General features: G+C 39.9%; 1 protein-coding gene across 1 annotated transcript in view; it reads left to right on the forward strand.

Annotated features, from left to right (window-relative positions):
- The window catches only part of Afg2a (AFG2 AAA ATPase homolog A), a 130,149-nt gene that overhangs the window by 54,114 nt on the left and 61,777 nt on the right, over positions 1 to 14,258 (forward strand). The window contains exon 13 of the mRNA XM_070022556.1: positions 266 to 345. Coding sequence (XP_069878657.1) covers positions 266 to 345 — 80 coding nt within the window. The remainder of the gene's footprint in view (positions 1 to 265; positions 346 to 14,258) is intronic.

Genomic DNA, 14,258 nt, shown 5'->3' on the forward strand with positions numbered 1-14,258 from the left:
TGAAGCTGAGATTTTCATTGAGATAGTCTAATTGCTTACTTCATTGCTTCCCGTATGTCTATGTGAATAGCTATTGGGAGTCTTATTTCTGTCATCATAATTGAAGAAGTTACTGTCACATCTACTGTCAAGGGCTGGGTATCTTTTATGTGAAACACACAGAGTAGTTGATTTGTATAGAACAGAGTGGTTCTAAATAGTTTTCCTACTTAAATCAACTACAGAGTTTGCTAACCTATGCATAATGTGGTACTCTTTCTACCAGATCTTCCGGAAAGCAAGACAAGTGGCCCCTTCCATTATTTTCTTTGATGAACTTGATGCTTTGGCTGTTGAAAGGGGCAGGTAAGAAATACTTAATAGCATATTAAATATTAGTGATTGCATTATAAAGTAAATAAATAACATTTTGTAGACAAATAGGATAGGTGCCAGTGGTTCACACATGTGATTGTAGCTACTCAGGGGCTGAGATCTGGGGATTGCTTTTTGAAGCCAATTTATGCAGAATAGTCTGAGAGACTCTATTTCCAATTAATGAGCAAGATACTGAACTGACGGTGTTTCTCAAGTGATAGAGCACCAATAATGAGTGGGAAAAAAAGCCAAATGAGAGTAAAAGACTCGAGTTCAAGTCACAGCACTCTCTCCCTCCCTCTCTCTCTCTCTCTCCCCCCTCTTTCTCTTTCTTTTTCTCTCTCTCTCATACACACACACATACACATGCACACACACACACACACACACACACACACACACAAAGTACAAACATAACTGGATTAATAGTCATTAGTTGCTGTAGTTGAACCCAGTTTTAAGAAAAGGTGTTACTATATAGTTTTTAGACTTCTCTGGAATAAACTGTATTTCTTAAAATTAATGTACTAGAATATGAATTAGTATATTCCTAAATATCCTTTATCCAAAATGTTCGTGATCATAGTATTTTAGATTTCGGACTTTCTTTGCAAGCTGCTTAATAATCTAAGGCAGCACTGGCAGGTGCTACTCAGGAGGCTGAGATTTGAGGATCGTGGTCCAAAGCCAGCTCAAGCAGGAAAGACTGTGAGGCTTTTATCTCCAATAAACCACCAGAAAACCAGAAGTGGCGCTGTGGCTTAAGTGGTAGAGCTCTAGCCTTGAGCTGAAGAACTGAGGGACAGTACCCAGGCCCAGAGTTCAAGCCCCATGACTGACAAAAAAAAAAAAAATCTAAGGCAATAAAAAACTGTATTGTCATTTCAAATAATGTTGAGTATTTTTCCCTACTATATATGTTATATATGTTTAGAAGTCCTTAAAGTGAATAAGTACTGACTTCATGTTGGGTTAATTCATGACCTTTATATTCTAGATATACATATTTATTGGTTATAAAATTTTTCTGATAGTAATTATAGTGAAGTCCCTGTATTATATATAAGAAGCATTCCTGTTATCTTCATTCTTAGCTAGAACTACCTCATCAGGTAAGAATATGAAAAATATAATTTTTTTCCTTTTTTTATTTTTGTGCCTGTCCTGGGGCTTGAGCTTAGGACCTGGGCATTGTCCCTGATCTTCGTTTTTTCTTTTTCTTTCTTTCTTTTTTTTTTTTTTTTGCTCAAGGATAGTGCTATACCACTTGAGCCAAGTTTCACTTCTTTTTTTTTGGTGGTTTGTTGGAGATAAGAGTCTTGTTAACATTCCTGCCCAGGCTGGCTTCAGATTTCAGCCTTTTGAGTAGCTAGGCTTACAGGCGTAAGTCACTGGTATCCAACAAGAATATAAATTTTCACTAAGAAACTTAGGAGCTTTGATTAGTCTGTACCACACTACACCCATTTGCTGACTCATGTATCACTGTTGTGTTTGAGATCATACAAAAGGCACAAATAACTCATTTGCCTTAGCTATCAGTGAAGAAAAAGAAGCCAAAGAAGTTTGCTGAAGTGGGATGACCTGCCATATTTCTGTGACATGATAGCCATCTGATTTTTTTATTTTTTTATAAAAATAACCCTGTTTAACATGTACATCAGGAAATATGAGAAGCAGAGAATATGAATAGTCTTAGCAGTAAGATACATGGGTTAAATATGAGCTACATGGAAGGTAGAATGGGTAGCAGAGCTAATTTGCTATGTGATTTTTTTTTGTTTCTTTGGTATGTTCCTCCTTCACAATATAACCCCTGTTTTCACTGTATTTGATTCCAGTGCCCTGCATATTGTATATATATTTTTCTAATTTGTGGATGGGAAGGGAAAAGAATGCTTAAGTAGAGATACAGGTTGATCCATTGTAACAATGAGATGTACAAAACATTATGTTGAAAACAAACTTTACAACTTCAGCGGGGGATAGTAAGGGCGGGGAATAATTAGGGAGGTGGGGAAGGAAGGGATAGTAGGGGAGAAACAAAGGAGGAGGCAACAATGCTCGATAGGAAATGTACTCATCACCTTACTCACATAACTATAACCCCCCTGAACAGTATTTTACAATAACAAACGTATAAAAAAATAAAATCTTTTGAAATAAAAGTAATATTCAATGAGGCACTTTGTAGACATAGTCTATCATAATGAAAGTGTTATCTGCCTGTCGTCCCAGCTAATTGGGAGGCTGAGGTAGGAGAATCACTTGTGTCTAGGACTTTGGGGCCAGTATAGGTAACATAATCAGACCCTTGTGTCTTTAAAAATAAAAAAGTGGGGGAAAATAATAAAGAAAAGTGAAGATAAGGTAGTAAAATAACATAAGCTAAGTAAAATATCCTAAGAAACACCAAGGCTCAGTCCCTACATGCCTTTTTATATTTATATAAAATTATACACATACAAATGAATTCCAAGATAAAAAACAGGAGATCTCTTTTTTTAATTTTAATTTTTTGATGAGCCTGTCTTCTTTATGTATGATGTATTTACATGAGAGAGGAAACCTTGAGGGAAAAAGGGTGAAAAAGTGCAGCAGTGATACTCACTGGAATATCGATGAAAGTGAACTATACAACTTGTGGGTGGAGATGGGAGGGAGGGACTGAGAGAGAGGGAGGGAACGGAAGACATTGTATGAAAAGAATTGTACTCATATAATTGTAATCCCTTTGTATATCACCTTTATAATAATAATGTAGATCTTTAAAAAACAAAATGTCATTTCTGCATTTACAGAGTATATATTGTATTACAGGCTCACGAAAAACCCTGTATCTACAGGATTAAAAATATAATGTCCCTTTAAAAAGGAACTTAGAATCATTCTGAATTATCTTCACAAGTTATAAACCTCCTATGGACTGATATGTAAATAATGCTTAACACATACTTGTTGCAAAGATTGAATAAATAATGTTGAATTACAAGAAAATCATAAGATCTAAGAGACATCCAAGATTTTACAAATTTAAATTTTTTTGTTTGGGAAAAGAAGAAATTGATCTGTTTCTAGTAAGAGTACATTTTGACATTTTGTTGTATGACTATAATGTTAAAAAGATGATTGAAATGTTTTGACATTTTGTTGTATGATTAGAATGTTAAAAAGATGATTAAATTGATAGGGAAATGAAAAGCAATTCTGTCACTGCTCAGTTAAAAGTTCATGGGCTGGTTTATCTTCTATGAGATATAAATATCTCCCCACATAGCCTGTGATAATAATTACATGGCTGTTTCTGCACTTAATAGTTCAGTTAATTTCTTTTTAGAGAGATGAGGGGAAAAGAACCGAGCCAGCTTTCATTGCAAATGAAGATTCCAAGATTTGCATTCACAAAAAAAATCTCTGAGGTAAAAATGATCAGGAAATAAGGCAGCCTCTTTTCCAGGGATATTTGGTGAATTCATGGCATTAAGCACCCATCTAGGGATTTTTTTTTTAAGATATCATTATTCTCAATGATACTTCTTGAGCTGGGCTATAAAATTTTTTAATGTGAGTTTTATGGTGATTTTTAAAAATTTCATAAAATCATAAATTTTATAGTTCTGGAATGTGATTAGAAGTGATTTATATAGAACCTCTTATTTTTCAGAAAGAATAGAAAGAAGCCCCTAGAATTTAAAGGAATTGTGGGCTGTGGAAGTGTGTGGTTCAGTGTGGTTCAGTGTTAGAATTCCAGCTGGGCAAGCAAGTAGAGCAGGTGTAGAGACTTGAGTTCAAACCCCAGCATTACCAAAAGAAAGATGTATAAGACATTGATCTATAAATTAAAAGTCTCATACAGAGGTAGGGTGGAATTCAAAAGCAATTATGTAGGGGGGACCAAGATGGCGACGGGGCAGTAGGGAAACGCCACAGCTCTCTCCAACCAAAAAGAGAGTTCGAGTTCCAACACTTAATCTCCCCAAGAGACCGACAACAACAAAAAGACGAACACTCAGAGAAAAACCAGAGGTAGAAAATAACAAAAAAAGAAAGAGAGGAAAAGAAGAATTTCAGAACAGAGAAAAGCGAAGACCCCTCCCCCAACCTTTACTGGCCGCGCGGCAGTGTGCCAAGCCACGGGCCGGCCAGCCCGGCGGGGGCTGCTGGAGCCCCAGAGACACAGGGGGCCGCTTGCAGATCACCAGGTACCGGTTTGCAGAACAGCGGATCGCCAGGAACAGAGAAACCTACCAGCCGGGAGTCTCCACGAGGATCCCACCCCCACCCCTCACTCTCCACCGGAGCAGAGAGGCTCCATCCCGCCAAAGCCGCCCGGCACCAGCAGCATGACAAAGGGACCTGTTGGCAGACCACCTGCCCGATCGCGATCGCAACGACCTGGCGGGGGCCGCCCAGGTCCCAGAGGCACAGGGGGCTGCCTACAGATCACCCGCGCAGAAGTCGCCTGAGGCACCAGCGTCAGACCCACCGGATCTCTACAACCCGCGAAGAAGCCACCTGAGCATGGACACTTTTGACCCGACAGCTTCGACAGAGGCAGAGACAAAAAAGAATCACACAGAGCCACCACCACCCAACCCAGCCCGCAACCACCCCAACTGAACTCGGATTGCAACAACAACTGACAACCTACACCACACAGAAACAACCAGCTCCAGGGTGAGTACCCCACAGGGGACAGTGTATCCCTCAAGGGAGACCAGAGCTGGAGGGAATCCCCAGACCCTGACCTAGACTCCCTACCGCAACACCCGGACCACAGGACCCACTAAAACTGGGAACTGTTTGAGAGCTCCACCAGCCCGTGGAGCACACTCTGCTGGCCAGGCCAGAGCAAGAGTGCCCCTGGAAGGGAGATTAAATGCCCAAGCCAGGAACAGCGCCTCTGGGTCAAGACTACCAACAGTAGAAGAAATTTGAACTGTGTCCCCCAGGCTGCATAACCTAGGTGGTATACACATGAGCACAGGCCTAACGAGCGCGCTCCAGGCTGGGGCCGGAACCAGGCCCGGGGATCCGTTGCCTGAACAACACAACCAACTCCTCCAACTGAAGTAAAAAGCTGAGCATACGCCTCAACAGAGGGGAGAAAATCAGGAAACAACACTCCCCGGGAAGCACGCCTGTGACAACAAAAGACCTGGAGGCTCAGGACAAGAGAAGCCCAAACCCCACCAAAACTCCACCCATATACCCTAGGCTGGGAATTGGGCAACACAGGCTGCCAGCACCTGATAGTAAGCAGGAGCTCAGGCTGTTAAGGCGGCTCAGCAATGGAGTGATAGTCTTGGATGTATGAGGCCCTGGATCTGATTCCTCAGCATCACAAAAGTAAAAAGGGTCAGAAGTGGTGCTGTGGCTTCAAATGGTAGGGTGCCAGCCTTGAGCTGAAGAGCTGAGGGACAGCACCCAAACCTAGAGTTCAAGCCCACAACCAGCCCAAAACAAACAAACAAAAACACATCAGGAGCCCATAGCAGACTCCAGTATTTGGTAGAGTGCATCCAGAGCATCTGATCTTCCCAAGAGCACCCGTAGGAGCAAACACAAGCAGTCTAGGCTGCTCAACCCTTCCAAAGGCGGGAATTGCCAGCAATCTACAGCAGAGAGCTGAGAATCCTAAGTAAGTCAGAATAGCAGCTGGAAATAGGCTCCCAACAGAACCCAGATCAGGCACAGACTCTCTCTACCAATACAGAATCAGCAACCAAGCAAAGACAGACACACCAAAACAAAATTGAAGAGCAGTCTCCTGAACCCACATGCGAAAATCACAGAGAAAAATCACAAGGTTTACCACCACCCAGGACAGCAAGCTCACCTCAAAAGCCAGCAGCCACGCAGGGGAGAGCCCCAGTGGGAGCAAAGCAGGAATGGAAGACAAAAGCTACATCCAAGGGTTGCTGGAGGCAATGACTCAAGAAATAAAGCGAGAAATTGATCAGAAATTGGAAGAGCACAAGGATGAATTATCAAAAGAGATACAGGATATCAAACAAGAGTTGGATGCAAAAATAGAAGCTGCACAAACCTCAGTAAGAAGTGAGATAAACGCCAAATTAGAGGTAATGCATACCTCATTGAGAGGTGAGACCAGTACTCTGAGAACCAACATTGAATCCATAAAGGGATCCATTTCCTCCATGCAAACCACAATAGAAGCCACGGTCAACAGAGTGAATGTAATGGAAGGTAGAGTGTCAGATACAGAAGGCAGAATACGCCAACTGGACCAAAAAGTGACAGATATGGAAAAATCACTCAAACCATAGGGAAATTCAAGAGCAAGCAGATAATGCCAAGAAATTTAACCTTCGCATAATCGGAGTGGACGAAGGTGAGGAATTCCAGAGCAAGGGAATGCAACACCTATTTAACAAGATAATCAATGAAAATTTTCCCCACCTCAAAAACGACCATCTTAACTACATCACAGAAGCTTATCAAACACCCAACAAGCAAGATCCCAGGAGAAACACTTCTAGACACATTATAGTAAAAATGATAGCTCTGAATAATAAGGAAACAATCCTGCATGCAGCAAAAATGAAGAAGGAGCTTTACTACAACGGGAAAAAAATTAGAATCACTGCAGATCTCTCCATACAATGAATGCAAGAAAAGCCTGGGAAAGCACCATACGAGCCCTGAGAGCCAATAACTGCCAACCCAGACTAATATACCCGGCAAAGCTAGCATTCTCATTCGATGGAGAACTGAAAACTTTTAATAGCAAAGAAAAACTAAATGAATACATAAACATTAAGCCAGCATTACAAAGAATTCTAAGAGGGGGGACACAACCTGAAGAAAGCAACCAGGAACTGGGACCTGCCCCAAACAGGCGTTACTCAAAGTCTAACTGAGCAAGCACAGGAGGAAAGGAAAGAAGAAAAACTTAGGAAAATGGAATGGCAGGGACAACAATGCATCTCTCTATACTTTAAATGGGCTGAATTCGCCAATTAAAAGAAAACGAACTGAGGACTGGATCAGAAAACAAGACCCATCCATCTGTTGCCTTCAGGAGACCCACCTCTCAGCCAAACATACAAACAAACTCAGAGTGAAGGGGTGGAAAAGGATCTACCAATCAAATGCCCCCAGTAAGAAAGCAGGTGTAGCTATCCTGATATCTGACAAAATAAACTTTTCATTAAAATCAGTACAGAAAGACAAGGACGGACACTACATATTAATAAAGGGAACAATCCAAGAGGAGGATATAACCATCATCAGCTTATATGCCCCAAATATTGGTGCACCCAGATATGTCAAACAAATGCTCTCAAACTTACAGAATAAAATAGATCCCAATACGATAATACTAGGAGACTTTAACACACCACTCTCACCAAAGGACTGGTCTACCAACCAGAGGATTGGCAAAGAAGCTACCGAATTAAGAGAGGCCATACTCCAAGCGGAATTAACTGACATCTACCGAGTATTTCACCCTAAAACAACACAGTACACATTCTTCTCAGCAGCTCACGGAACTTTCTCCAAAATAGACCATATCATAGTTCATGCAAGGAACTTAAGCAAATACAAAGGGATCGACATAATCCCCTGTATCCTATCTGACCACAGTGGAATCAAGCTAGCTCTCAGTAACAAAGCATACCGCAGAAATTTCTCTAATTCATGGAAATTGAACAGCACACTCCTTAACAATGCCTGTATAACAGAAGAGATCAGAGAAGAAATAAAGCATTTCCTACAACTCAATGAAAATACCTCACAAAGAAGCTTGTGGGACACAGCAAAAGCAGTCCTAAGGGGCAAATTTATTGCCCTCAGTGCCCACATCAAGAGAATGGAGACAGACCAAGTAAATAATCTCATGTTGCAATTAAAACAGCTAGAAAAACAAGAAAAAATGGGACCTAAAGCTACTAGACGAAGCCAGATAACCAAATTAAGAGCAGAGATTAACCAATTAGAAAATCAGAAAACCATAACCAAAATAAACCAAACAAAAAGCTGCTTCTTTGAAAAAATAAAATTGATGGCCTATTGGCTAGATTAATTAAAAAAAGAAGAGAGGAAACCATATTAATAGGATTAGGGATGCCACAGGAAACATCACAACACGTACCCAAGATATCCAAACAATTCTAACAGACTACTTTCAAAAGCTATACTCTCTAAAGGAAGAAAATCGGGCAGAAATGGATGCATTTTTAGAGAAATACAAGTTGCCCAAACTGAGCAAAGAAGAAGTTAACCAAATAAATAAGCCAATATCCTATAATGAGATACAGGAAGCTATCAAAAGTCTTCCAACAAAAAAAAGCCCAGGACCAGATGGATTCACAGCAGAATTCTATAAGACCTGTAAACAAGAACTAATACCCATACTCCTCAAGCTCTTCAAAGAAACAGAGAAGGAGGGAGCTATCCCATACTCATTCTACGAAGCCAATATCACACTCATCCCCAAACCAGGCAAAGACCCAACCAAAAAGGAGAATTACAGGCAATTTCCTTGATGAACACAAATGCAAAGATCTAGCTAACAGAATCCAGAAACACATAAAAAAAATTAATACACTATGACCAAGTAGGCTTCATCCCAGAGACACAGGGATGGTTTAACATACGTAAGTCAATAAATGTAATCCAACATATCAACAGAGCCAAGGTCAAGAATCACATGATTATCGCCACCGATGCAGAAAAGGCCTTTGATAAAATTCAACATTCATTCATGCTAAAAGCTCTGGAGAAAATAGGAATAGAAGGAACATTTCTAAAAACAATAAAAGCCATTTATGACAGACCAATAGCCAATATTATACTTAATGGGGAAAAGCTACAACCAATTCTCCTAAAATCAGGAACAAGGCAAGGATGCCCACTGTCTCCACTCCTCTTCAATATAGTCCTAGAACCCTTAGCCAGGGCAATAAGGCAAGAAAAAGACATTAAAGGGATCTGCATAGGGAAAGAAGAAGTTAAACTATCCCTTTTTGCAGATAACATGATACTATACCTCCACGATCCCAAAAACTCCATCCCCAAACTCTTAGAAATCATAAATCACTTCGGCAAAATAGCAGGATACAAAATAAACCCACAAAAATCAGTTGCCTTCCTATACACTGATAATGTACAGGAAGAGAGGGAAATAAAGGGAGCAACCCCATTCACAATAACCTCCCGAAAAATAAAATATTTAGGAATTAACCTAATCAAAGATGTAAAAGAACTATTTAATGAGAACTATAAAAAGTTAAAGAAAGAAATTGCAGAAGACACTAGGAAATGGAAAGACCTCCCATGCTCCTGGATAGGCCGACAATATAGTAAAGATGGTAATACTTCCAAAACATACAATATACAAATTCAACACAATTCCTATTAAAATCCCAATGACGTACATCACTGAAATACAGAAAACAGTCCAAAATTCATATGGAACAACAAAAGACCTAGAATAGCCAAAACAATTCTAGGGGATAAAGACAATATGGGAGGGCTATCCATGCCGAACTTCAAACTCTACTACAGAGCTATAATAACAAAGACAGCATGGTACTGGCACAAAAACAGACCCAAAGACCAATGGAACAGAATAGAAGATCCAGAAATAAATCCACAGGCCTACAGCCAGCTGATATTCGACAAAGGAGCCAAAGACATACAATGGAAGAAATACAGCCTCTTCAACCGCTGGTGCTGGGAAAACTGGGCAGCCACATGCAGAAAACTAAAAGTGGACCCCAGCCTATCACCATGCACCAACATCAACTCAAAAAGGATTGAAGACCTTAACATTAAACCTGAATCTCTGAAACTATTGCAGGACAGAGTAGGAGAGACACTTGAACTAATAGGCACAGGAAGGAACTTCCTGAACAGAGTCCCAGGGTCACAACAAGTTAAGAGAGAGACTCGACAAATGGGACTACCTTAAAATAAAAAGCTTCTGCACAGATAAAGCTATCGCAACCAAGCTAGAAAGATAACCAACTAATTGGGAAAAAATATTTACCAGCAATATATCAGACAAGGGGTTAACATCCTGTATATACAGGGAACTCAAGAAACTAATCCCTCCCAAACCTAGCAAACCAATTACTAAATGGGCAAGGGAACTAAAGAGGGACTTCTCAAATGAAGAAATAAAAATGGCAAAGAAACACTTGAGGAAATGTTCATCATCCCTGGTGGTAAAGGAAATGCAAATAAAGACAACCCTGAGATACCACCTTACCCCAGTCAGAATGTCCCACATCCACAAATCAGCCAACGACAAATGCTGGAGGGGATGTGGAGAAAGAGGAACCCTATTACACTGCTGGTGGGAATGTACACTTATACAACCACTTTGGAAAGCAGTCTGGAGGGTCCTTAGAAAGCTAAAGATTGACCTCCCTTACGACCCAGTCATACCACTTCTAGGCATCTACCCTGAACAACAGGAACCAATATACAAGGACACGTGCACCTCTATGTTTATTGCAGCACTGTTCGCAATAGCTAGGATATGGAAACAACCCAGATGCCCCACCACAGATGAATGGATCCAAAAATTGTGGTATCTATACACAATGGAATATTATGCAGCCATTAGAAATGACAAAATAATGGCATTTGCAGGGAAATGGATGGAGCTAGAAGGAATCATGTTGAGCGAGGTAAGCCAAGAACAAAGAGACAAACGGTACGTGCTCTCCCTGATAAGTGGATGCTAAATCCAAAATGTTAGGTGATATGACAAAACTAACAGGACTTAAGAAACAAAGAACTCCCACTCATCTGGTTGAACCACTATTAAATATCCCCATGCTGCTGATCACATATATGGTATATAACATGTGAGCACCATTATATATTACAGACTGTGATAGACAGTTTGCTCCAGGAAAGTTAGAATGAACTTGTGACTTTAAATGAGCATCATTATTCCATAATACTGTGAATTTCTAGAAATTATGTAATCACTTAATCACAATTAAAAAAAAAAAAAAAGAACCTGGGGAAGGGAGGGAGGGAGGGGATGGTAGGGGGAAAACAATGGAGGGGGTAACAATGTTCAAGAGGAAGTGTACTCATTACCTTAGTCATGTAACTGTAGCCCTCTGTATAGTATCTTTACAATAAAAAAAAAACAAAAGCAATTATGTGAATGATTTCTTTGCAATTAGTTTTGAAAATTTTAGTATTGTCACAGTAAGTTTTGTTTTGTTTTGGTAATGCCACTCCTTATTCTATTCCCATATAACAAAATTATTTTTTCTTTCTTAAAATCAGCTCTGTGTGTGTGTGTGTGTGTGTGTGTGTGTGTGTGTGTGTGTGTGTGTGTGTGTGTGTGTGTGTGTGTGTGTGTGTGTGTGTGTGTGTGTGTGTGTGTGTGTGTGTGTAGAGGAGGAGGTGATTAATTTATTGTGACATTTCCATCCATATAATCCATATACTAAATATATTGCAACCTGTATTATCTCCTTTATCATTCTTCCTTACCTCTTCCCCTCTTTCCTAAAACAATTTCAGCAATTGTTCTAGTTTCACACATGCGAACAATTGTACTTCGATCATATTCATCCTCAGTCATCCCCCTTATCAGCCTAACCCTGACCAACTAGTAAACTGTCCTCCAGCAGAGCCTATTTCTCCACACTGACCCCTTTGGATCACAAAGAAGTTTTCAATATGGTTCTTGTGCTATTTTCACCTATAGTTGAATTATTTCAAACTTATATGATAGGTGTTAGCACATCTTTTCCGTAACTAGCAGTTACTAGGTATTCTCACCTCTGGAAGCCATATTCTCTGCTATACTTGTTTTTTGTTTGTTTGTTGTCAGTTGTGGGTCTTGAACTCTGGACCTGAGTGCTGTCCCTCAGCTCTTCAGCTCAAGGCTGCACTCTACCACCTGAACTACAGTGCCACTTCCGGTTTTCTGATGGTTTATTGGAGATAAGAGTTTCATAGCCTTTCCTGCCCTATCTGGCTTTGAATCTTGATCCTCAGATCTCAGCCTCCTGACTAGCTAGGATTACCGGTGTGAGTCATGGCGCCAGGCTGCTATACTTGTTCTTATCTGCTATGTGGTACAGAGAATCCATGGGAAAATACATAACCAAATGAACAAATGATTGGCTAACCAGATTTGGTGCTTTAACATATCACACTGTCCTTTGGTCCATGGCATTTTGAATAGGAATAATTCAGAAAAGTGATTTGACTTCTGAAAGGAAAGAATTATTTTATGAAAGTCTCGCTTTAAAGCTGGATTCTAGTGGCTCACACCTGTAATACTAGCTACTCTGGATGCTGAAATCTGAGGCTCACAATTCAAAACCAGCCCAGGCAGGGAAGTCTGTGAGGCTTATCTCCAATTAGTCACCAAAAAGCCAGGAATGGAACTGTGGCTCAAAAGATAGAGTGCTCTTCTTGAGCAAGAAATCCTCAAGACAGTGGCCAGGCCTTGAATTCAAGCCACAGAATTGGTCCCATTGGCTTTAATATTTCTATAGTTCAATGCTTTCATTTTTCAAATGTCATATTGCCTATTTCAAGCATATTATAAAGTTTTGAGAAATCATTTTGTCACATTAATGATTAAACATTTGTACATGAATTTTTTCTTAGAGTTGGGTTTGATTTCCTAGCTGTCAGTTTTATGGTTTATGGTAAATCTTTGAAAGTCAGCCAAAATTATTTCTCTGCCCATAAAACATTTTTTCTATGCCAGTCTCCAGCTAGTTGTCCGTCATCTGGGGAGATAAGAGAGAAATAAAGGCAGTATGGACATTAAGAATCTAAACAATGCCCTTTACTCCAATCTTCAGCAGTAATTGCAACCACCTTTTCTTCCTATACAAAACAGTAATTGAATACATTGATTGTCCTCTCCCTGGTTACAAATGGCTAGAGATATTAGCAGCATGTTTTTGAACATGAAGAATTTAAAACAGTGAAGTAACTTCACTTACGTGCTACATAATCAAAGAGTTTAGAAACTGTAAGGACTTATGTATATGACTTACGTATATATTATTAGATTACTATGAATAAGAGAATGGAGGATCAGAGGAACTAGAAGTTATAATCAATGTGGTTATCAGCGGAGTTGGACATTCACCTTATAAACAGTTGGGTTTTTTTGTTTGTTTTTGGTTTTTTTGTCAGTTGTGGGTCTTGAACTCTGTGCCTGGGTGCTGTCCCTCATCTCTTCAGCTCAAGGCTAGCTTTACCACTTGAGCTACAGGGCCACTTCCCAGATTTTCCTTTAGAATTAAACAAGTTTACTGGAGTTTCCCCCGTTTTACTGGGGTGTATTCACTATTTGGTGAATGTCTGTTAACTAACTTCCTCTTGGTGGATTTTTTTTTTTTTTTGCCAGTCCTAGGCTTGAACTCAGGGGCTGGTTACTGTCCCTACGGTTCTTTTGCTCAAGGCTGGCACTCTACCACTTGAGCCACAGCACCATTTCCAGCTTTTTCTGTTTATGTGGTACTGAGGACTTGAACTCAGGGCTTCATGCATACTAGGCAAGCACTTTACCACTAAGCTACATTCCCAGCCCTGGATTTTCTTTTTATTAATGTGAAGTACCCTTCCTTGACTCCATTTACAGATTTTAATTGAAAGTCTGTTTTATCAGAGGTCCATTTGCTCAAATCTTTTTCCATCCTTTCATCTTAAGTCTTTGTCTTTCTCTGTGAGATGTGTTTCTTCAATATAAAAATTGGTTGAGCCAGGCGCTGGTGGCTCAGGATTTTAATCTTACCTTTTTTCTTTTTTCTCCTGTTGTATCAAAATTCAGGGAAAAATGAAGTATATTTAGATCAAAGAAATGCCTTAAAGATAAATAAAAACAATAACTCATGGTAAATAGAATATCTATAATGATAAAAGGTGACACATCT

The sequence above is a fragment of the Dipodomys merriami genome, unplaced genomic scaffold (genome assembly GCF_024711535.1).
Source record: "Dipodomys merriami isolate MVZ:Mamm:240054 unplaced genomic scaffold, mDipMer1.0.p SCAF_15, whole genome shotgun sequence".
NCBI lineage: Eukaryota > Metazoa > Chordata > Mammalia > Rodentia > Heteromyidae > Dipodomys > Dipodomys merriami.